This window comes from Ascaphus truei, unplaced genomic scaffold (assembly GCF_040206685.1).
Source record: "Ascaphus truei isolate aAscTru1 unplaced genomic scaffold, aAscTru1.hap1 HAP1_SCAFFOLD_236, whole genome shotgun sequence".
Taxonomy (NCBI): Eukaryota; Metazoa; Chordata; class Amphibia; order Anura; family Ascaphidae; genus Ascaphus; species Ascaphus truei.
This window is the reverse complement of record NW_027455280.1, coordinates 234,384-260,115: the sequence shown is the minus strand read 5'-3', so window position 1 is coordinate 260,115 and position 25,732 is coordinate 234,384. Positions and strand designations below refer to the sequence as shown.

General features: G+C 53.7%; 1 protein-coding gene across 1 annotated transcript in view; it reads right to left on the bottom strand.

Annotated features, from left to right (window-relative positions):
• Positions 1–25,732, bottom strand: part of CFP (complement factor properdin) — a 104,579-nt gene that overhangs the window by 74,690 nt on the left and 4,157 nt on the right. The window contains exons 2-3 of the mRNA XM_075582451.1: positions 11,516–11,666; positions 67–221 (exon numbers count right to left, since the gene is read on the bottom strand). Coding sequence (XP_075438566.1) covers positions 67–221; positions 11,516–11,666 — 306 coding nt within the window. The remainder of the gene's footprint in view (positions 1–66; positions 222–11,515; positions 11,667–25,732) is intronic.

The window sequence follows — 25,732 nt, the reverse complement described above, 5'->3', positions numbered from 1 at the left end:
TCCCGGCACTCAGCGCTCTTACACTGCTCCCCTCATGTATTGGTAACATTACTTTCCAAGACTCACCAGGGCAGCACTCTTGCAGGGTGCACGACTGTGCTTGTAACTTGTTTCCTTGGCAGTCCCCCCTGCCCATAGCAGGCTCGTTGTCGCAGCTTGACCCTTCTCCGCAGGAAACTGTACATGGTCTCCACACACCCCAGGTGCTCCACTCCGCAGGGCTGAAAGTGAGAGAGAGACTGAGAGAGAGAGAGACAGAGAGAGAGACAGAGAGAGAGACAGAGAGAGAGAGAGACAGAGAGAGAGACAGAGAGAGAGACAGAGAGAGACAGAGAGGGAGAGACAGAGAGAGAGAAAGAGACAGAGAGAGAGAGAGAGAGAGAGACAGAGAGAGAGAGAGAGACAGACACAGAGAGAGAGAGAGAGAGAGAGAGAGAGAGAGAGAGAGAGAGAGAGAGACAGACACAGACACAGAGAGAGAGAGAGAGACAGAGAGAGAGAAAGAGACAGAGAGAGAGAGACAGAGAGAGAGAGAGACAGAGAGAGAGAAAGAGACAGAGAGATAGAGAGACAGAGAGAGAGACAGAGAGAGAGAAAGAGACAGAGAGAGAGAGACAGAGAGAGACAGAGAGAGAGAGAGACAGAGAGAGAGAGACAGACACAGAGAGGAGAGAGACAGACACAGACACAGAGAAGAGAGAGAGAGAGAGAGAGAGAGAGAGAGAGAGAGAGACTGATAGAGAGAGACAGACACAGACACAGGGGGTTATGCACTAAGCAGTGATAAGTGGGGTTTTCTGGGTGCTATGCACAAAGCAGTGATAAGTGCTTTTAAGTGAGATAACTGCCTTTATAGCGTGATACTGTCTGCTGTGAGATTCACAAAGCAGTGATAACAGTGCAGTATCGCGCTATAATGGCTACTTAAAAGCACTTATCACTGCTTTGTGCATGACCCCCACAGAGAGAGACTGAGAGAGAGAGAGAGAGATAGACACACATACAGACACAGAGAGAGAGACTGAGAGAGAGAGACAGAGACACACAGGGCCTTATGCAGAGAGCATAGAATTTTAAAATTGGCGAATTTCATAAAAAGTAGCTTTTTTGGAGAGTTTTATTCTCCATATGCAGAAAAGTGCGAATTCTGCTATGTTTAACATGGATGCGTGTGGCGAGTTTAAATTGGCGAGATGCGCGCTACAGAAACGTGTAAAAACAAATTCGCGCCTTTTTTTCCCCTTTACTATAGGCGGCGAGCGCCATCTTGCCATCTTTTCCTGGCGCGCAAAAATGCGAGAATTGCGGCATTTTTTGGCGCGAACAGCCGCTTTATGCCGTTCGCACCTCTCTGCATTCGGAGAGTTTTAAAAATGGCGAGATGGAGGTTCTCGCCAGCCGCGAGGCGAGTTTTAGCAATTGAAAAAACAAAATGGCGCGTTTTTCGGAACTCGCCATTTTCTGCCGGTTTCTGCGCGAAATTGTACAAAAAATGGCGAATTTCGAAATAACGATGCTCTCTGCATAAGGCCCACAGAGAGAGAGAGAGATACACAGAGAGAGAGAGAGACAGTGAGAGAGAGACACAAAGAGAGAGAGAAAGAGACGTCTGAGGAAAGAAAAAGAAAGGAGATAGAGAGAGAGACACAGAGAGAGAGAGAGAGAGACACAAAGAGAGAGAGAGCGAGAGAGAGAGAGACGTCTGAGGATAGAAAAAAGGAGAGAGAGGGAGAGAGACGTCCGAGGAAAGAAAGAAAGGATCTTAACCCCATAGGTTGGGTTTTCTTCAATATACTTTTAACCTCTGGAATCTAACAGATAAACCTTGAATGTTATAGTAATAAACCTTGGGACAGAACTCATTCTATAGGGGAAGGGGGGTTGCGGGAAGGGACATAGAGGGAAGGGGTTGTGCGGCCGGGGGGGGGGGAAGGGGTTGTGCGGCCCGGGGGGGGGAAGGGGACATGGGTAGGTTGGAAGGAGTAGAGTAGGGGGGTAGGAGAGGGAGTGGGTATGGGGGGGGGGGGGTCGGGGTGGTGGAGAAGGGAGTCGCAGGTGTGGAAGAAGGGCTGGGGAGGTGGAGGGGAGGAGCGGGAGGAATGTAAATTCTCTTCTCTGTGAACTAACTTATATTTTTGGTTCTCACCTCAGATCTTTATAGGGGAAGATTAACATTTTCTTTTCTTTAGACTCTGCTTCATGGTTACCAACTATTAGTATGTACACTTCACTCGTGAGGTAACATTTAACGTTGGAATTCGATATATCCGTCTCTATTTTATGTACCTATCAGGTACCTATCAAAAAAACCCTAACCCTAAAAACTTACAAAGCATATCGGTCCTTTCTCAGAATTTACATTCTAACTTCATGGTAAACATACAACATTACCATGGAAACCCGCCCGCTAAGGGTACAGTAGGGGATCCCTGTCCCATGGAAATCCCGCCCTCTAAGGGTACAGTAGGGGGATCTCTGTCCCCATGGAAACCCGCCCGCTAAGGGTACATTATGGGATCTCTGTCCCATGGAAACCCCGCCCACTAAGGGTACAGTAGGGGATCTCTGTCCCATGGAAATCCCGCCCGCTAAGGGTACAGTAGGGGATCTCTATTATAATGGAAACCCCGCCCGCTAAGGGTACAGTAGGGGATCTCTGTCCCCATGGAAACCCGCCCGCTAAGGGTACAGTAGGGGATCTCTGTCCCATGGAAACCCGCCCGCTAAGGGTACAGTAGGGGATCTCTGTCCCCATGGAAATCCCGCCCGCTAAGGGTACAGTAGGGGATCTCTGTCCCATGGAAACCCGCCCGCTAAGGGTACAGTAGGGGATCTCTGTCCCATGGAAACCCCGCCCGCTAAGGGTACAGTAGGGGATCTCTGTCCCATGGAAATCCCGCCCGCTAAGGGTACAGTAGGGGATCTCTGTCCCCATGGAAACCCACCCGCTAAGGGTACATTACGGGATCTCTGTGCCATGGAAACCCCGCCCGCTAAGGGTACAGTAGGGGATCTCTGTCCCATGGAAATCCCGCCTGCTAAGGGTACAGTAGGGATCTCTATCCCATGGAAACCCCGCCCGCTAAGGGTACAGTAGGGGATCTCTGTCCCATGGAAACCCCGCCCGCTAAGGGTACAGTAGGGGATCTCTGTCCCCATGGAAACCCGCCCGCTAAGGGTACAGTAGGGGATCTCTGTCCCATGGAAACCCGCCCGCTAAGGGTACAGTAGGGGATCTCTGTCCCCATGGAAATCCCGCCCGCTAAGGGTACAGTAGGGGATCTCTGTCCCCATGGAAACCCAGCCCGCTAAGGGTACAGTAGGGGATCTCTGTCCCATGGAAACCCCGCCCGCTAAGGGTACAGTAGGGGATCTCTGTCCCATGGAAACCCGCCCGCTAAGGGTACATTAGGGGATCTCTATCCCATGGAAACCCGCCCGCTAAGGGTACAGTATGGGATCTCTGTCCCATGGAAACCCCGCCCGCTAAGGGTACAGTAGGGGATCTCTGTCCCATGGAAACCCAGCCCGCTAAGGGTACAGTAGGGGATCTCTGTCCCATGGAAACCCGCCCGCTAAGGGTACATTACGGGATCTCTGTCCCATGGAAATCCCGCCCGCTAAGGGTACAGTAGGGGATCTCTGTCCCATGGAAACCCCGCCCGCTAAGGGTACAATAGGGGATCTCTGTCCCCATGGAAATCCCGCCGGCTAAGGGTACAGTAGGGGATCTCTGTCCCATGAAAACCCCGCCCGCTAAGGGTACAGTAGGGCATCTCTGTCCCATGGAAACCCGCCCGCTAAGGGTACAGTAGGGGATCACTGTCCCCATGGAAACCCCACCCGCTAAGGGTATAGTAGGGATCTCTGTCCCATGGAAACCCGCCCGCTAAGGGTACAGTAGGGGATCTCTGTCCCATGGAAACCCCGTCTGCTATGGGTACAGTAGGGGATCTCTGTCCCATGGAAACGACGCCCGCTAAGGGTACAGTAGGGGATCTCTGTCCCATGGAAACCCGCCCGCTAAGGGTACAGTAGGGGATCTCTGTCCCCATGGAAACCCGCCCGCTAAGGGTACAGTAGGGGATCTCTGTCCCCATGGAAACCCCACCCGCTAAGGGTACAGTAGGGGATCTCTGTCCCCATGGAAACCCGCCCGCTAAGGGTACAGTAGGGGATCTCTGTCCCATGGAAACCCCGCCCGCTAAGGGTACAGTAGGGGATCTCTGTCCCCATGGAAACCCGCCCGCTAAGGCTACAGTAGGGGATCTCTGTCCCCATGGAAACCCCACCCGCTAAGGGTACAGTAGGGGATCTCTGTCCCCATGGAAACCCGCCCGCTAAGGGTACAGTAGGGGATCTCTGTCCCATGGAAACCCCGCCCGCTAAGGGTACAGTAGGGGATCTCTGTCCCATGGAAACCCGCCCGCTAAGGGTACAGTAGGGGATCTCTGTCCCATGGAAACCCAGCTGCTAAGGGTACATTAGGGGATCTCTGTCCCATGGAAACCTCGCCCGCTAAGGGTACAGTAGGGGATCTCTGTCCCATGGAAACCTGCCCGCTAAGGGTACAGTAGGGGATCCTGTCCCATGGAAACCCGCCTGCTAAGGTTACAATAGGGGATCTCTGTCCCATGGAAACCCGCCCGCTAAGGGTACAGTAGGGGATCTCTGTCCCATGGAAACCCCGCCCGCTAAGGGTACAGTAGGGGATCTCTGTCCCCATGGAAACCCCGCCCGCTAAGGGTACAGTAGGGGATCTCTGTCCCCATGGAAACCCCGCCCGCTAAGGGTACAGTAGGGGATCTCTGTCCCCATGGAAACCCCGCCCGCTAAGGGTACAGTAGGGGATCTCTGTCCCCATGGAAACCCCACCCGCTAAGGGTACAGTAGGGGATCTCTGTCCCATGGAAACCCGCCCGCTAAGGGTACAGTAGGGGATCTCTGTCCCCATGAAAACCCCGCCCGCTAAGGGTACATTAGGGGATCTCTGTCCCCATGGAAACCCAGCCCGCTAAGGGTACAGTAGGGGATCTCTGTCCCACGGAAACCCGCCCGCTAAGGGTACAGTAGGGGATCTCTGTCCCCATGGAAACCCCGCCCGCTAAGGGTACAGTAGGGGATCTCTGTCCCCATGGAAACCCCACCCGCTAAGGGTACAGTAGGGGATCTCTGTCCCCATGGAAACCCGCCCGCTAAGGGTACAGTAGGGGATCTCTGTCCCATGGAAATCCCGCCTGCTAAGGGTACAGTAGGGGATCTCTGTCCCATGGAAACCCCGCCCGCTAAGGGTACAGTAGGGGATCTCTGTCCCATGGAAACCCAGCCCGCTAAGGGTACATTAGGGGATCTCTGTCCCATGGAAACCCCCGCCCGCTAAGGGTACAGTAGGGGATCTCTGTCCCATGGAAACCCGCCCGCTAAGGGTACAGTAGGGGATCCTGTCCCATGGAAACCTGCCCGCTAAGGGTACAGTAGGGGATCTCTGTCCCCATGGAAACCCAGCCCGCTAAGGGTACAGTAGGGGATCTCTGTCCCATGGAAACCCGCCCGCTAAGGGTACAGTAGGGGATTTCTGTCCCATGGAAACCCCGCCCGCTAAGGGTACAGTAGGGGATTTCTGTCCCCATGGAAACCCCGCCCGCTAAGGGTACAGTAGGGGATCTCTGTCCCCATGGAAACCCCGCCCGCTAAGGGTACATTAGGGGATCTCTGTCCCATGGAAACCCAGCCCGCTAAGGGTACAGTAGGGGATCTCTGTCCCACGGAAACCCGCCCGCTAAAGGTATAGTAGGGGATCTCTGTCCCATGGAAATCCCGCCCGCTAAGGGTACAGTAGGGGATCTCTGTCCCATGGAAACCCCGCCCGCTAAGGGTACAATAGGGGATCTCTGTCCCCATGGAAATCCCGCCGGCTAAGGGTACAGTAGGGGATCTCTGTCCCATGGAAACCCCGCCCGCTAAGGGTACAGTAGGGTGTCTCTGTCCCATGGAAACCCGCCCGCTAAGGGTACAGTAGGGGATCACTGTCCCCATGGAAACCCCGCCCGCTAAGGGTATAGTAGGGATCTCTGTCCCATGGAAACCCGCCCGCTAAGGGCACAGTAGGGGATCTCTGTCCCATGGAAACCCGCCCGCTAAGGGTACAGTAGGGGATCTCTGTCCCCATGGAAATCCCGCCCGCTAAGGGTACAGTAGGGGATCTCTGTCCCATGGAAACCCGCCCGCTAAGGGTACAGTAGGGGATCTCTGTCCCATGGAAACCCCGCCCGCTAAGGGTACAGTAGGGGATCTCTGTCCCATGGAAATCCCGCCCGCTAAGGGTACAGTAGGGGATCTCTGTCCCCATGGAAACCCACCCGCTAAGGGTACATTACGGGATCTCTGTGCCATGGAAACCCCGCCCGCTAAGGGTACAGTAGGGGATCTCTGTCCCATGGAAATCCCGCCTGCTAAGGGTACAGTAGGGATCTCTATCCCATGGAAACCCCGCCCGCTAAGGGTACAGTAGGGGATCTCTGTCCCATGGAAACCCCGCCCGCTAAGGGTACAGTAGGGGATCTCTGTCCCCATGGAAACCCGCCCGCTAAGGGTACAGTAGGGGATCCTGTCCCATGGAAACCCGCCTGCTAAGGTTACAGTAGGGGATCTCTGTCCCATGGAAACCCGCCCGCTAAGGGTACAGTAGGGGATCTCTGTCCCATGGAAACCCCGCCCGCTAAGGGTACAGTAGGGGATCTCTGTCCCCATGGAAACCCCGCCCGCTAAGGGTACAGTAGGGGATCTCTGTCCCCATGGAAACCCCGCCCGCTAAGGGTACAGTAGGGGATCTCTGTCCCATGGAAACCCGCCCGCTAAGGGTACATTAGGGGATCTCTGTCCCCATGAAAACCCCGCCCGCTAAGGGTACATTAGGGGATCTCTGTCCCCATGGAAACCCAGCCCGCTAAGGGTACAGTAGGGGATCTCTGTCCCACGGAAACCCGCCCGCTAAGGGTACAGTAGGGGATCTCTGTCCCCATGGAAACCCCGCCCGCTAAGGGTACAGTAGGGGATCTCTGTCCCCATGGAAAGCCCACCCGCTAAGGGTACAGTAGGGGATCTCTGTCCCCATGGAAACCCGCCCGCTAAGGGTACAGTAGGGGATCTCTGTCCCATGGAAACCCCGCCTGCTAAGGGTACAGTAGGGGATCTCTGTCCCATGGAAACCCCGCCCGCTAAGGGTACAGTAGGGGATCTCTGTCCCATGGAAACCCAGCCCGCTAAGGGTACATTAGGGGATCTCTGTCCCATGGAAACCCCGCCCGCTAAGGGTACAGTAGGGGATCTCTGTCCCATGGAAACCCGCCCGCTAAGGGTACAGTAGGGGATCCTGTCCCATGGAAACCTGCCCGCTAAGGGTACAGTAGGGGATCCTGTCCCATGGAAACCTGCCCGCTAAGGGTACATTAGGGGATCTCTGTCCCCATGGAAACCCAGCCCGCTAAGGGTACAGTAGGGGATCTCTGTCCCATGGAAACCCGCCCGCTAAGGGTACAGTAGGGGATTTCTGTCCCATGGAAACCCCGCCCGCTAAGGGTACAGTAGGGGATTTCTGTCCCCATGGAAACCCCGCCCGCTAAGGGTACAGTAGGGGATCTTTGTCCCCATGGAAACCCCGCCCGCTAAGGGTACATTAGGGGATCTCTGTCCCATGGAAACCCAGCCCGCTAAGGGTACAATAGGGGATCTCTGTCCCACGGAAACCCGCCCGCTAAGGGTACAGTAGGGGATCTCTGTCCCACGGAAACCCGCCCGCTAAGGGTACAGTAGGGGATCTCTGTCCCCATGAAAACCCCGCCTGCTAAGGGTACAGTAGGGGATCTCTGTCCCATGGAAACCCGCCCGCTAAGGGTACATTAGGGGATCTCTGTCCCCATGAAAACCCCGCCCGCTAAGGGTACATTAGGGGATCTCTGTCCCCATGGAAACCCAGCCCGCTAAGGGTACAGTAGGGGATCTCTGTCCCACGGAAACCCGCCCGCTAAGGGTACAGTAGGGGATCTCTGTCCCCATGGAAACCCCGCCCGCTAAGGGTACAGTAGGGGATCTCTGTCCCCATGGAAAGCCCACCCGCTAAGGGTACAGTAGGGGATCTCTGTCCCCATGGAAACCCGCCCGCTAAGGGTACAGTAGGGGATCTCTGTCCCATGGAAACCCCGCCTGCTAAGGGTACAGTAGGGGATCTCTGTCCCATGGAAACCCCGCCCGCTAAGGGTACAGTAGGGGATCTCTGTCCCATGGAAACCCAGCCCGCTAAGGGTACATTAGGGGATCTCTGTCCCATGGAAACCCCGCCCGCTAAGGGTACAGTAGGGGATCTCTGTCCCATGGAAACCCGCCCGCTAAGGGTACAGTAGGGGATCCTGTCCCATGGAAACCTGCCCGCTAAGGGTACAGTAGGGGATCCTGTCCCATGGAAACCTGCCCGCTAAGGGTACATTAGGGGATCTCTGTCCCCATGGAAACCCAGCCCGCTAAGGGTACAGTAGGGGATCTCTGTCCCATGGAAACCCGCCCGCTAAGGGTACAGTAGGGGATTTCTGTCCCATGGAAACCCCGCCCGCTAAGGGTACAGTAGGGGATCTCTGTCCCCATGGAAACCCAGCCCGCTAAGGGTACAGTAGGGGATCTCTGTCCCCATGGAAACCCAGCCCGCTAAGGGTACAGTAGGGGATCTCTGTCCCCATGGAAACCCCACCCGCTAAGGGTACAGTAGGGGATCTCGGTCGCCATGGAAACCCCACCCGCTAAGGGTACATTAGGGGATCTCTGTCCCCATGGAAACCCAGCCCGCTAAGGGTACAGTAGGGGATCTCTGTCCCATGGAAACCCGCCCGCTAAGGGTACAGTAGGGGATTTCTGTCCCATGGAAACCCGCCCGCTAAGGGTACAGTAGGGGATCTCTGTCCCATGGTTCCAGGTGGTGCCTGATCTCCTTGTCCCACTTATTGCTAAGTTATCAGACCTCGCGGGTGGGAGGAGGGGAGGGGCGAGCGCAAGGGGCCCATCCATCTCTAGCAACACCGGGAGGGTCCGACACCGGGCACCCCTGTCCGAACGCTCCGTCCAGTTGCCGGGCCCACCACGGCGGGGAGAAGCGCGAGGGGGGAAAGAGGGGAGAGCGGCACCAGTATATGAAAGAAAACCCCCCTGTGGGTGAAGATGCTGTCCAGTTAATGTTTGTATTTATGTATACGATAGAACGCTACATGTTTGTGCATCATATACAGTATATACTCTGAACAGGTCCACGTGGATTGCATTCTACCTCTGCATCACCTCGGGGTTAGAAAAGACGTGTTTAAGATATAAAAGCAAAGATAAAGGGTTTCTTTGTGATACTCCCCCTCCCCTGCACCATCTCTCTCCAGGAAGCATTATATACACACCCACCACCCTCCCGCCCCATCTACAAGATTACCCTCCCCCTCACCCCTATCCCCTATGCCCTCATCCCCCATCTATTCCCCCACCCCCTCCCCCAATGCAATGATCTGGCTCCTGGTCCCTCTCCCGATCCTCCTGGGCCCAAAGAAGAACCTAGGTATATTAACAGACCCCACAGGAACTTGCGGTATAGTAGGGGCAGTAGTAACTTAGGTCTCAGTAACAGATAAATCAAGAAAGGTTTGGAGATTTAATCGCCTCCTTCAAAGGAGACCAAACGCTTTCGTTTTTTTATAAAGCATAAGAGGGGGCTGGACCCCCCCCCCACATTCCCCACACCCCCATACGAGGCTGATACTTTCCGTGGCGGATACTTTACACCTCATACATGGACCTTGGCCCCCTGCAGACGCACTTACCAGAACGCCCTCCTACTGTCTCTGCACGTTCTTCCTACTTACCAATTTGATTGCAAGCTCTTCGGAGCAGGGACTCCTCTTCCAGTCACTTTTATGTCTGAAGCACTTATTCCCGTTAAGTTATTTTTATTATTTGTTATATATATTATTGTCACGTGAATTAATGCTGTGAAGCTCTACATTAATGGTGCTATATAAATAAAGATATACGAACATTCATCCACCCCCCCCTCACCGTCAGGCGTCACAGGGTGATCACCCCCCCCTCCCTCACCGTCAGGCCTCACAGGGTGATCACCCCCCCCCCCTCCCTCTCACCGTCAGGCCTCACAGGGTGATCACCCCCCCCCCTCACCGTCAGGCCTCACAGGGTGATCACCCCCCCCTCACCGTCAGGCCTCACAGGGTGAACACCCCCCCCCTCACCGTCAGGCCTCACAGGGTGATCACCCCCCCCCCTCACCGTCAGGCCTCACAGGGTGATCACCCCCCCCCCCTCACCGTCAGGCCTCACAGGGTAATCACCCCCCCCCCTCCCTCACCGTCAGGCCTCACAGGGTGATCACCCCCCCCCCCTCCCTCACCGGCAGGCCTCACAGGGTGATCACCCCCCCTCCCTCACCGTCAGGCCTCACAGGGTGATCACCCCCCCCTCCCTCACCGTCAGGCCTCACAGGGTGATCACCCCCCCCCCCCTCCCTCACCGTCAGGCCTCACAGGGTGATCACCCCCCCCCTCACCATCAGGCCTCACAGGGTGATCACCCCCCCCTCACCGTCAGGCCTCACAGGGTGAACACCCCCCCCCCCCTCACCGTCAGGCCTCACAGGGTGATCACCCCCCCCCCTCACCGTCAGGCCTCACAGGGTGATCACCCCCCCCCCTCACCGTCAGGCCTCACAGGGTGATCACCCCCCCCCTCACCGTCAGGCCTTTCAAGGGGTTCCCCCCCCCCCCCCCTTCCTCACCGTCAGGCCTCACAGGGCGATCAACCCCACCCCCCCCTCACCGTCAGGCCTCACAGGGCGATCAACCCCCCCCTCCTCATCGTCAGTCCTCACAGGGTGATCACCCCCCCCCCTCCCTCACCGTCAGGCCTCACAGGGTGATCACCCCCCCCCCCCTCACCGTCAGGCCTCACAGGGTGATCACCCCCCCCTCACCGTCAGGCCTCACAGGGTGAACACCCCCCCCCTCACCGTCAGGCCTCACAGGGTGATCACCCCCCCCTTCACCGTCAGGCCTCACAGGGTGATCACCCCCCCCCTCACCGTCAGGCCTCACAGGGTGATCACCCCCCCCCTCACCGTCAGGCCTCACAGGGTGATCACCCCCCCCCCCTTCCTCACCGTCAGGCCTCACAGGGTGATCACCCCCACCCCCCCCCCCTCACCGTCAGGCCTCACAGGGCGATCAACCCCCCCCTCCTCATCGTCAGTCCTCACAGGGTGATCACCCCCCCCCTCCTCACCGTCAGGCCTCACAGGGTGATCACCCCCCTCCCCTCACCGTCAGGCCTCACAGGGTGATCACCCCCCCCCCCTCCTCACCGGCAGGCCTCACAGGGTGATCACCCCCCCTCACCGTCAGTCCTCACAGGGTGATCACCCCCCCCCCCCTCCTCACCGGCAGGCCTCACAGGGTGATCACCCCCCCCCCCTCCTCACCGGCAGGCCTCACAGGGGGACTGATCATCACGTTTGAAGCCATATTTAATGTTCAGACAGCAGTCTTCCTCTGGCACTTCTTTTCCGATGTATTCAGAACATTGGCCAGTCACCTCGTTAAAGTCACCATAACACAAGACAGCGTCTGATTCTGAGAACAAGACATAGAACATCACTTAACCCCTCCCCTGCCAGAGACCTGCAGAATATCATTTGACCCATAAATTCCCAACTGGGGAAGACGTGGCACATCACTGGCCCTCTCTCTCTGGTGCAGAGAGAGCCGGACATTGCCGATCTCTACGGGATGTCATAGGTTGGCACTCAAGGATTCTAGGACTTGGGGTCCTGCACATGGAGTGGGCAAGAGCCGGCTTCTGTTCCATTGTCCTACAGACTGCAGCGCTGCCAACTGGCATGCTACTGCCGAGGGGGGTGCTGCAGCTTTTATCTGTGCCCAGAAAGTGCCCCCTCTCCCTGTCACACACACACAAACCCCCCTCCTGCCACACACACACAAACACACAACTTTCCCTCCCTGCCACAAACACACAACCCCCCCTCCTGCCACACACACAAAACACCACCTTCCTGCCACACACAACCCCCCGCCACACACACACACAACCCCCCCCACACAAACACACACACACACACACACACACAAACCCCCCTCCTGCCACACACACAAAACACCACCTTCCTGCCACACACAACCCCCCGCCACACACACACACAACCCCCCCCCCACACAAACACACACAATCCCGCCACCCTGCCACACAAACACACAACCCCCCTCCCCGCCACACACACACAACACCCCCGCCACACAAACACACACAATCCCCCCACCCTGCCACATAAACACACAACCCCCCTCCCTGCCACACACACAAACACACAACCCCCTCTCCCTGCCACACACACACACACACACACACACACACACACACACACACACACACACACACACACACACACACACACACACACACACACACACACACACACACACACACACCCTCCTGCCACACACACACAACCCCCCCTCCCTGTCACACACACACAACCCCCCGCCACACAAACACACACAATCCCCCCGCCCTGCCACACACAAACACACAACCCCCCTTCCCTGCCACACACACAAACACACAATCCCCCCACCCTGCCACACACAAACACACAACCCCCTCTCCCTGTCACACACACACAACCCCCCTCCCTGCCACACACAAACACACAACCTCCCCTCCCTGCCACACACACACACACACAGAACCCCCTCCCTGCCACACACACCCTTCCTGCCACACACACACACAACCCCCCCTCCCTGCCACACCTCCCCTCCCTGCCACACACACAACCCCCTCTCCCTGCCACACACACACTCAACCCCCCCCCCTTCCTGCCACACACAAACACACAACCTCCCTGCCACACACACACACACACACACACACACACACACACACACACACACACACACACACACACACACACACACAAACACAACCCCCCTCCCTGCCACACATGCACACACACAACCTCTCCTCCCTGCCACACAAACACACAAACCCCATCCCTGCCACACACACACAACCCCCCTCCCTGCCACACACACACACAACCCCCCTCCCTGCCACACACACACAAACCCCTCCGTGCCACACACACACACACACACAAACCCCTCTACCTGCCACACACACACAACCCCCTTACTGCCACACACACAAACCCCTCCCTGCCACACACACACAAACACACAACCCCCCTCCCTGCCACACACACACACACAACCACCAAAAATCCCTCCCTGCCACACACACACACAACCCACCCTCTCTGCCACACACACACAACCCCCCATCCCTGCCACACACACATACACAAACACCCTCCCTGCCACACACACACAACCCCCCTCCGTGCTACACACACAATCCGCCCTCCATGCCACACACACACACAACGGTCACAACCCCCCTCCCTGCCACACACACACAACCCCCCTCCGTGCCACACACACAATCCGCCCTCCGTGCCACACACACACACAACGGTCACAACCCCCCTCCCTGCCACACACACATACACAACCCCCCTCCCTGCCACACACAAAATCCACCCTCCATGCCACATACACACAAACACACAACCTCCCCTCCCTGCCACACGCAAACACAACTCCCCCTCCCTGCCGCACAGACACAAACACACAAACTCCCTTCCCTGCCACACACACACACAACCCACCCTCCCTGCCACGCACTCGCACAACCCCCATCCATGCTACACACACACAAACACAAAACCTCCCCTCCCTGCCACACACACAACCCCCCTCCTTGCCACACACACACAAACCCCTCCCTGCCACACACACACAAACCCCTGCCTGCCACACACACACACACAACCCCCCTCCGTGCCACACACACAATCCGCCCTCCGTGCCACACACACACACAACGGTCACAACCCCCCTCCCTGCCACACACACATACACAACCCCCCTCCCTGCCACACACAAAATCCACCCTCCATGCCACATACACACAAACACACAACCTCCCCTCCCTGCCACACGCAAACACAACTCCCCCTCCCTGCCGCACAGACACAAACACACAAACTCCCTTCCCTGCCACGCACTCGCACAACCCCCATCCATGCTACACACACACAAACACAAAACCTCCCCTCCCTGCCACACACACAACCCCCCTCCTTGCCACACACACACAACCCCCATCCCTGCCACACACACACAAACCCCTGCCTGCCACACACACACAAACACACAACCCCCCTCCCTGCCACACACAAACACAAACCCCCCTCCCTGCCACACACACAACCCCCCTCCCTGCCACACACACAAAAAAACACAACCCCCATCCCTGCCACACACATGCACAACCCCCTCCCTGCCACACACACATCCCCCTACCTGCCACACAGCCACAAATACACAACCTCCTCTCCCTGCCACACACACACACACACACACACACACACACACACACACACACACACACACAAAACCTGCATCCCTGCCACACACAAACACACAACCCCCTCCCTGCCACACACACAACCCCCCTCTCTGCCACACACACACAAACACAACCCCCATCCCTGCCACACACATGCACAAACCCCTCCCTGCCACACACACACCCCTACCTGCCACACAGCCACAAATACACAACCTCCTCTCCCTGCCACACACACACACACACACACACACACACACACAAAACCTGCATCCCTGCCACACACATGCACAACCCCCTCCCTGCCACACACACACACCCCTACCTGCCACACAGCCACAAATACACAACCTCCTCTCCCTGCCACACACACACACACAAAACCTGTATCCCTGCCACACACAAACACACAACCCCCTCCCTGCCACACATACAACCCCCCTCTCTGCCACACACACACACAAACACCCCCCCTCCCCCCATCCCTGCCACACACACACACGACGCCCCCTCCCTGCCACACACACACACGACGCCCCCTCCCTTTTTAAAAAAATGCTACAAGTAGTTTCTCATAGTACAGAACTGATTTTTTTTTTTTTTTTAAACACACATATAGGATATTGCTTGAACTGCTGCTTTAAGTGAACCCATACCCTGGCACACAGTCCCAGCTACACATACCATGGCACATATACCCTGGCACACAGTCCCAGCTAAACATACCCTGGCACACGGTTCCTACACACGTACCATGGCACACATACCCTGGCACAAGGTCCTTGCACACAGTCCCAACACACATACCCTGGTGCACATACCCCGGCACACCGTCCCTGCACACATACCCTGGCACAAGGCCCTGGCACACAGACCCTGGCACAAGGCCCTGGCACACAATCCCTGCACACATACCCTGGTGCACATACCCTGGCACACAGTCCCTGCACACAAACCCCAGCACACTACCCCTGCACATATACCCCGGCACACATTGTGATGGTAGTGGGTAGCCAGTGTTCATAATAAAGGGGAAGTCCGACTGGTTACCCTTGAAAACAGTGGGTCCCTGGCAGCTAAGTAGCACCATAAGCCAGGGACAACTTAATGTACCATGCCATGCAAAGTAAAAACATGACCTGTTTTGGGGCTTTACCTGTTCCCCTTGCCCCAGAGAATTAAAACTTAGGGAGTATACATTTTAGGTGGGATATTTGGGTTGAAATGCCGCTATCTTGCTTGCAGGAGTTCGGGGGACGAAGTTACCGGTAGTCCGAAATTCTCCCCGACGTGCAGGCATGATTTGCGGGTACGCGGGGTGAATTACGCTCGGGCTACCCAGAAATCCGGTTTTCGAGCCCGAGTATCCCAGACCCATTTCCCTCACAGGCATAATATCCCCCAAGTCATATTCTTTATTAAAACATATTTTATGGTATTTTGTGCTTATTGTATAAATGTCTATGAAGTCAACCCGGGCATCCACATAGGTGCCAGGATGTCTGTATAGTTCAAAGGAGAGAGGATGTCCAAAGGTGACAAAAACGTCTGGTGGGCGAGGAAGAGTGATTTGCCAGGTCCAGAGAACAAAGGGCACCTCGTGGGGACACCTTTTGAGTTTGCCAGACCTGGTGGAGCCTGCCCAGCGGGTGGCAATGGGTTAGCTGGGGGAAGATGGTGCTCATATGCGCCTTTCCCATTGGCTAATCCAGGGGTAGGCAACCTGCGGCCCCCAAGCTGCACGTGGCTCTTTCCGCTGCTACTTCCGTCTCTCTGCAGGTTGCCGACCCCCAGCTGCTGCCTCTCTCCCTCACTATCCTGCTGGCAACGCTAATCTGGCCTCATCCGCAGAGAAGCCTGCTGGAAGGTGTCCGTGGAGGTGCCTGTCCAGGCAGCATGCTGTAGACTGGTAGAAGGGAGAAGGGAGTTTCTAACGCCGTCGCGTGAGTAGAGAGCCCTAATTGTGATTTGTGCTGTGTGCGGTGTACAGAGCCTGCCGCCGCGCAAGCACAGAGCTTTGATTGTGATTTGTGCTGTGTACTGTGCAGAGCACAGAGCTTTGATTGTGATTTGTGCTGTGTACTGTGCTGAGCACAGAGCCGCCCGCCACCAAAAAAAAATAATTCTGTCCCCCTCTGCTGTTTGGAAGCATCATTCTCAATCACCATTATTATGGCAGAAGCTACTGCACCGCCTATGGAGGCCGCAATATACACTGCTGCTGAAGACATGGACTACTCAACTGTGCAGAAGAAGAGAGGGCGCAAGATCTACAATAGTTCTGCCCCTCCATCATCACCAGCAAAGACAAAGGTGCCGAAGCACATGGAAGACCAAGGTATCGCAACAGGAAACCGTTTTGCGCCACATGCCGTTTCTGACGACTGCTCAGGGCCCATCTGCAATGATGCAGAGACTACACTGCCACCCAAAAAGATTCGCATACCACCGGTAATAATCAGGAACATGAAGACCCACAAGGACCTTGTCGACACCCTCGGCGAGGTTTGCTCTTCCAAATTTATTATCAAACCGCGGGCGGACCATGCAAAGATTCCCACTCAACTGTGGACGGCTACTGGAGCGTGATGGACTCCTTTACAAAGCAGAGCCTGGAATACTTCACCTTCCCGTTGACGCGATTAAAGCCCCAGAAATTTGTAATTTGTGGTTTACCGACAAACGCCTCTGTGGGGGAGATTTCCCACGAACTTGCAGAATATGGACTTCCAGTCAAGAGCGTTGCCCAATTGACATCCCCGGTGGACAAGACTAAGAAGTTTATTGTCTCTGTTTATTGTCACACTGGCAGTAACCCCAGAGAGTCGGCCTGCAGATCTCACCAAGATTACCAGGCTTTGTAGCTGTGTGGTAACCACAGAGGCACCAAAGGGGAGAAAAGGACTGACCGTGTGCTTCAACTGCCAACGGCTCGGGCATACCTCTGCATTCTACCACCAGAAGCCACGTTGTGTGAGTTGTGGGGAGAACAACAACTCCAAGGAATGCCCACGGGACAGAAAGGAGCCGGCGACATGTGTAAACTGCAAAGGCCCACACCCGGCAAGCTACCGCGATTGCCCGTACCTTGTTAAGGCGAAGCAAGAGGAACCAGAAAAAGCAGACACCGCACCTGATGGAGCAGGCACCAAGGAAGACATCCACTACTCAATACCAGGTTCCCCACCTGGTGCCGGAGATACAGAGGACCACAGAACATCTGACCCCAAACCAAGGCACGGCATTCACCCAGAGGACGCAAACCCCAGACGGACAAACCTATGCGGATGCTCTCAAGTCACCATCCACCAACCCCATAGGGGTGGCCAACCCGGCTCCCACAAGTGGAACCGCAAGCCCAACATGCTGGCAGGAGATCATCCTTAAGATTGCGAGCGCTGTCGCAAACATGGATATTCACCCCATTATGACAATGATAGCGAATCTTATCCCGACCCTTCTCAAGGGCACAGACACCAACCATCATGGCAGTGTCATCTAAACGGAGTTTCGTCATCGTGAAGTGGAACGCAAATGGTATCAGCAAGAAGACAGATGAACTCCTTCACCTGATGGAATAGAGGAATGTATGTGCAGCTCTGCTTTCAGAGACCCACCTTCAAAGAAACCACAAACTGAGCCTGGCGAACCACAGGGTATACCGTACTGACCGGGCAACAGGAGCCAGAGGTGGTGGGACGGCTGTGATTGTTAACGCACGGGCCAGCCATAATGAGATTGCACTACCACCCCTCCGGAGTATTGAAGCCACTGGAGTACAGGTAAAGACTGCAACAGGACCACTGCGACTAATTGCCACCTACTGCCCTCCTAAGGCGAAGCTACATTTGGGAGACTTGGAAGTTCTGCTGGACTCCACTGTTCCAACCATCATCGGGGGGGAGACCTATATGCCAAACACCGATGCTGGAATTCCAGGATAGCAAATTCCAGGGGACGAGCTCTGCTTGCTTACTCAAAGGAGAGTGACTTTGTAGTGGCTGGTCCTACAGAACCCACCCTCTACCCAGCCACTGCAAGATACACGCCAGATATCCTGGACATTGTTTTACTGAAGAACGTGCAACAATCTGTCCAGCTGTAAACGCTGTCGGAATTGACTTCAGACCACAATCCGGTTACCATTACTGTTGGCGATGAGATGGAAACCCACCAGCAAACACCCAAGTACAACTTCAGCAGGGCCGACTGGAGCCTGTACAAAGAAGAGCTGAGCAGCATCACGAATCCTCGCCCCTTGGACACCAATGGAGACATCGATAATGCTGTTAACACACTTACTACTGCCGTCCAACATGCAATCAAGCACAGCGTCCCAAAACAGATGCCCAAACGCTGCTCCATCTACGACCTACCAAGAGGGATCATGCAAGCAATTGCTGAGAAAACCCGGGCCCGGCGCCAGTGGCAGAAGTTACACACACACGATCTTCTGGTAAAGTACAACTTGCTCACAAGACTCCTGCGACAGCAAATCAGCCAACACTGGGGAGAATGAAGGGAGACCGCAGCAGCCAAGCTGAAGGAATCTGACAACTCTGTATGGAGAATGACCCCACACCTGACCGGGAAGAAGGAGCCAGACCCACCTATCCAGGGATGGACCCACCTTGCATGTAGCAACAAGGACAAGGCGGAGGTGCTTACTGACACACTGGAGACATTTTTTGTGCCTAACCAAGCCAGCAAACTAACTGTCATATTCTCTAGCCTGCTGTACCCATTCTTGGCCACCGGGACTGCTGCCACTCTAAATGTCTTGTTACAGCCTGCAGTACCTAAACTTGTCCACCGAGATTGCTGCTGCTAAACTAGGAACATTCCAGAACCTGATACCTGACACCTCTGCACCTGTGCTCCACTTCTCAGCCTGCCTATATAAACCTCCCTTTCCTGTTCCTCCCTTGCCTGTTTATACTGGTTCCTTAGCTCCTGCAAGGTTCCTGTGTTTACTGCTATGTTAGCTATTGCTATCATCCTGTTCCAGTTTCCTCGTTGCCGACCTCTGCTTGTTTCCTGACTTCGCTACCTGCCGCCTGCCTCGGACCCCTGCTTGTTTCCTAACTTCGCTACCTGCCGCCTGCCTCGGACCCCTGCTTGTTTCCTGACTTCGCTACCTGCCGCCTGCCTCTGATCTCTGCTTGTGACCCCTACTTCGCTCCCTGCTGTTCCTGCCACTGGGATCCCCTTCAGCCGAAGTCCAATCCTTGACAGAATAAACAGGCCCTACCATGGATTCCGCTGGAACAGACCCGACTCAGGCTCAGACACTCCATGACTTACAACATATCATGGTTGGTTACCAGGAACAACAAAGACACGTGTTTAATCGTCTTGGCCGCTTGGAAGAAAAAGCAGCCACTGCGGAAGCTGAGAATCGTGAACTACGTGCAGCCTTAATCACCTTGTCTGATCAAAACACTGTGCCAGTGCAAACCGCACCCCGTATATCCCTTCCAGAAAAATTTGGGGGGGAAAAACAATCTTTCCGGAATTTCCTTAATCAATGCAGACTTGTGTTCAAGCTTCAGCCCATCATTTATCATACCGAAGAAGCCCAGGTTGGACTGATCATAACCCTGCTCAAGGATAAGGCCATTGCATGGGTCTCCCCTATGTTAGAACAAGATAGCTCACTACTAAGGGACCTGGAGGAGTTCATCGAAGCCATGAGTCTTATTTTTGATGACCCAAATCGTAGTGCAACCGCTGAGGCAACTCTGAACAATCTTCGTCAAGGAAGACGCTCGGCAGCTGAATACGCCGCTGAATTCCGCAGATGGGTTAACGATACTGATTGGAATGAGGCCGCGCAGAAATATCATTTTCGGCAGGGTCTCTTGGAGCAAGTTAAAGACGAACTAGCCCGGGTGGAGCCCCCAGAGAGATTTCAGGACTTTGTCCGTTTATGCATCCAAATTGATCGCAGGCTTACGGAAAGACGATTGGAGAGACAAGGGTTCATGCCAAGCAACCCTGGGTTTAGAGATGTCAGTACCCCAAGACGTTTCAGGGAGACTGAGGAGGAGCCGATGCAAGTAAATACACTGCAGGGACCCATCTCAACCGGGGAAAGGAATAGACGCCGAACAGAAGATCTCTGTTTATATTGCGGAAATGATGGGCACTATCTCGCTGATTGCCCAAACAAGTCCAGGCGGTCTTCTTTCCAGAGCCCTAGGAGAAATCAGCTGCACGCTATTTCAAAGACTGTTTTCTCTGCTTCTCAAGGGAAAGATAACCCTCCTTCGCTACACCCTCACCTCCTGGTTCCTATTATAATCGAGGAAGGAACACATCGTTTTTCAACCACAGTAATGGTTGACTCAGGGGCGGCAGGGAATTTTATGGACATAGAATTCGCCAAGAACAATTCGGTATCATTTGTAGCCAAGGAATCGCCAGAAAGGATGGAAGTCGTTGACGGTTCTCCCTTGAGCTCTGGACCTGTTACCCATGAAACCAGTAACTTAACACTAATCATGAAGCCCAATCACCAGGAGAAGATTTCTTTTTATCTCATTCCATCACCTTTGTTTCCAGTGATTCTGGGAATTCCATGGCTCATGATCCATAACCCACTAATTGACTGGAAGACAAAGACCCTCACGTTTCCCTCGGAGCACTGTCAGCTAGCCTGTCTACCTAAAACTCCTATACCAGAGTGTGTAGGAATACATAAGATTTCCTCGTCTCAAGAAAATCTTCTGCCGGCTCCTTACTCTGAGTTTTTAGATGTGTGTGACAAGAAGAACGCAGATACGCTTCCCCCACATCGCTCTTATGACTGTCCCATTGAATTATTACCGGGTGCTGCCATTCCGTTTGGAAGAATCTATTCCCTCTCAGAACCGGAATTGAAGGTCCTCAATGACTACCTACAGGAGAACCTATCAAAGGGTTTTATCCGACCCTCTACTTCTCCAGCAGGCGCTGCGCTCTTCTTCGTGGGAAAGAAAGACGGTTCTCTACACCCCTGCTTTGACTATCGGGAACGAAATAAGATTACGGTGAAGAACAGGTACCCATTACCTCTGATACCTGAACTATTGGAAAGAATTCAGTCAGCCAAAATCTTTACCAAATTAGATCTCAGAGGAGCGTATAATTTGGTCCGCATTCGACCCGGTGGCGAATGGAAAACAGCCTTCCGAACCCGTTATGGGCACTATGAATATCTGGTGATGCCTTTTGGACTCTGTAATGCCCCTGCTACCTTCCAGCATTTAATTAATGATGTCCTCCGAGAGTTATTGGACCACTTCGTAGTGGCATACCTGGATGACATCCTTGTCTTCTCAGATAACATCATGGATCATCAGAGACATGTCCGAATTGTCCTTGAGCGTCTCCGTAAGTACAAATTGTACATCAAGTTAGAAAAATGCGAATTTGAAAAGACCAACATGCAATTTCTCGGTTACATCATCTCTCCCGAGGGTTTGAGTATGGACCCAGGCAAGATTCAAGCCGTGGTGGAATGGCCAATCCCTCGGAATGAAAAGGACATTCAGAGATTTGTGGGTTTTGCCAATTTCTATAGACGTTTTATTAAAAATTTCTCTGGCATTATTGCTCCAATCACCCAACTCACACGGAAAGAATTCCCCTTCAAATGGTCTCCTAAAGCGGATGCGGCATTCGAACAATTGAAGTCACTCTTCACATCTGCCCCTATCCTCATCCATCCAAATCCAGAATTACCATTCATCTTGGAAGTGGATGCATCCGACTCCGCTGTTGGTGCCATTCTGTCACAAAGAATTGGACCCAAGATGCTCCTTCATCCATGTGCCTTTTATTCATACCAAATGTCAACAGCTGAACGAAATTATGACATCGGAAACAAGGAACTCTTGGCTATAAAAGCTGCATTCTCTGAGTGGAGACATCTACTGGAGGGGGCCAATCATCCAATTACGGTCTTTACGGATCATAGGAACTTAGAATTCATTCGATCCGCAAAGAGACTGTCTGCGCGACAAGCCAGGTGGGCTCTCTTCTTTGCAAGATTTCAGTTCCACATCTCATACCGCCCTGGCTCCAAGAATGGAAAAGCCGACGCCTTGTCACAGTCCTTTCCGAATCCTAGTTCAGACAAAGAGCAAGAAGAAACTATTGTTCCAAAAAGAAATTTTTGGGGTGTCACATTTTCTGCCGATTTCCTCACACGAATAAAGGGAGCCTACTCAAATGACACTTTTCTTAAAAACCCTCCTCCGGAAGCAGAACTATTTCTATGTGATGGTCTCTGGAACTGTAATGATCGTCTGTTCGTCCCTAAGGAGGTAAGATTAGAGGTGCTCCAATTAATGCACGACTCCCGACCCGCTGGTCACCCAGGTGTCCTCAAGACACAGGAACTGTTGTCTCGCTCTTTTTGGTGGCCTAAATTAGCACAAGATGGTAAAGACTATGTCCTCTCCTGTGAGACTTGTGCTAGGACCAAGACCCCTCGAGCATCACCTGTGGGTTTACTGCAGCCTCTTCCGGTTCCAACTCGTCCTTGGGGGTCCATATCAATGGATTTTATTGTTGACCTGCCACGATCAAATGGACATAATACCATCCTGGTAGTGGTGGATCGACTTACAAAGATGGCTCACTTCATTGCAGCACAGAATCTTCCTTCTGCAGACCAGACAGCCAAGTTGATTGTGAAAGAGGTGTTTCGGCTTCACGGGGCTCCTGATGAGATCATATCCGATAGAGGGGTACAATTCACTTCAAAATTTTGGAGGACTTTCTGTTCCTCTCTAGGAATTCGTTTAAATTTATCGTCTGGCTATCATCCACAATCCAATGGCCAGACAGAAAGGACCAATCAGACTTTGGAACAATACTTACGATGTTTTGTTTGTCATCTCCAGGATGACTGGATTGATTTCCTACCATTAGCTGAGTTTTCATACAACAACTCACATCATTCATCAACTCAGAAGAGCCCCTTTATCTCAAATTATGGATTTCATCCAACCTTTATTCCTCGTTTTCCATCTTCGGGCCCCATTCCGGCAGTTACAGAGAAATTGGAGACTCTGCGAGACATCCAGGAGACCCTCAAAGAGACACTTCGTGAGACTCAAGTAAAGTACAAAAGACCAGCAGACCAACACCGCAGACCCTCCCCAGAATTTCAAGTCGGGGATAAAGTCTGGCTTTCTACAAAAAATCTACGTCTAAAGGTTCCAACCATTAAATTGGGCCAAAAATACATCGGGCCATTTCGCATCTCAGCACTAATAAATCCAGTGTCCTTCAGATTAAAGCTTCCTGAGACCATCAAAATACACCCTGTGTTTCACTCTTCTCTGCTGAAACCTTTCCGTGAGAACCCGTTTCCTGGACGGAGACTTCCTCCCCCTGAACCCGTCCTCGTGGATAACGAAGAGGAATTCATTGTGGAAAGAATTTTGGATTCCAGGTTACACAGAGGGAAACTACAGTACCTGGTTCACTGGGGGGGCTATGGCCAGAGGAGAGGTCTTGGGAACCCAAAGATTTTGTACATGCTCCGCGACTAGTCAAAGCTTTGCACCGAAGATATCCAGACAAGCCTAGCAAGGATCGTCCGGAGAACGCTCTTGGGAGGGGGAGTAATGTCATATTCTCTAGCCTGCTGTACCCATGCTTGGCCACCGGGACTGCTGCCACTCTAAATGTCTTGTTATAGCCAGCAGTACCTAAACTTGTCCACCGGGATTGCTGCTGCTAAACTAGGAACATTCCAGAACCTGATACCTGACACCTCTGCACCTGTGCTCCACCTCTCAGCCTGCCTATATAAACCTCCCTTTCCTGTTCCTCTTTGCCTGATTATACTGGTTCCTTAACTCCTGCAGGGTTCCTGTGTTTACTGCTGTGCTAGCTATTGCTATCATCCTGTTCCAGTTTCCTCGTTGCCGGCCTTTGCTTGTTTCCTGACTTCGCTACCTGCCGCCTGCCTCAGACCCCTGCTTGTTTCCTGACTTCGCTACCTGCCGCCTGCCTCGGACCCCTGCTTGTTTCCTGACATCGCTACCTGCCGCCTGCCTCTGATCTCTGCTTGTGACCCCTACTTCGCTCCCTGCTGTTCCTGCCACTGGGATCCACTTCAGCCGAAGTCCAATCCTTGATACTAACACAGGAAGTTGAACAAGGAGTTATCAGGCATCTTACCGAACACCTACCGGAGACTGAATTGAAGAACTTTGAAGGATGCACCAGGACTGAGATAACACAACTTGCAGAAAAGCTGGAAAACGGCAAAGCACTGGGGAGCGACGTAATTACTAACCTGGCCATCAAGAAGCTTCCCCCGGCAGCCATGGAATGCCTTACAGAAATCTTCAATGCTTGCATGCGGCTCCAGCACTTTCCTAAGCCCTGGAAGGAAGCCAAGGTCATTTTATTTCCAAAGCCTGGAAAACCACTGAGGGATCCTGCAAACTACCGCCCGATAAGCCTGCTCTCTGGACTATCAAAACTCCTGGAAAAGGTTATTCTTACCCGCCTCAGCGACTTTATCTCTGGCAGAAACATTCTACTAAAGGAGCAATTTGGATTCTGGAAGGAGCACTCGACCAACCATCAACTGCTACAAGTCGTGGACACGATAAGCCATGGATTTAACATCTACAAATCAACTGGAATCGTCTTCTTGGACGTGGCCAAAGCATGTGACCGAGTTTGGCATGAAGGACTGCTGCACAAGATGATCAACCTGGAATTCCCGAATTACCTGGTAAACCTGACTGCAAGCTACTTGGGGGACTGCACCTTCCCCGTGGCTGTGCGAGAAGAGATCTCAACAATATCAACAACACACCCTAACCGAGCGGGCGTTCCACAGGGATCAGTCCTGGGACCATTCCTGTTCAACCTCTTCATGAATGACATCCACACAGATCTTCACAAGACTCAACTGGCACTCTACGCAGATGATGTGGCCGTCATCTCTCAGTCTTTCATCGAGAAAGAAGTAGCTAAGAACATCCAAACAGCTCTGGACAAGCTGTCATCATGGTAAAGCGACTGGCAAATTGGACTGAACTCCAGCAAGACTACAGCAACACTGTTTACCAGAAAGAAGATCAAGGAGCACCCGCCAATCAGCCTCAACAGAGAGGCCATCAAATGGGAGCCAAACAGCTCTTACCTAGGGGTAACCCTAGACAGAAAGCTAAGCTGGACAAACCACATTGAGAAG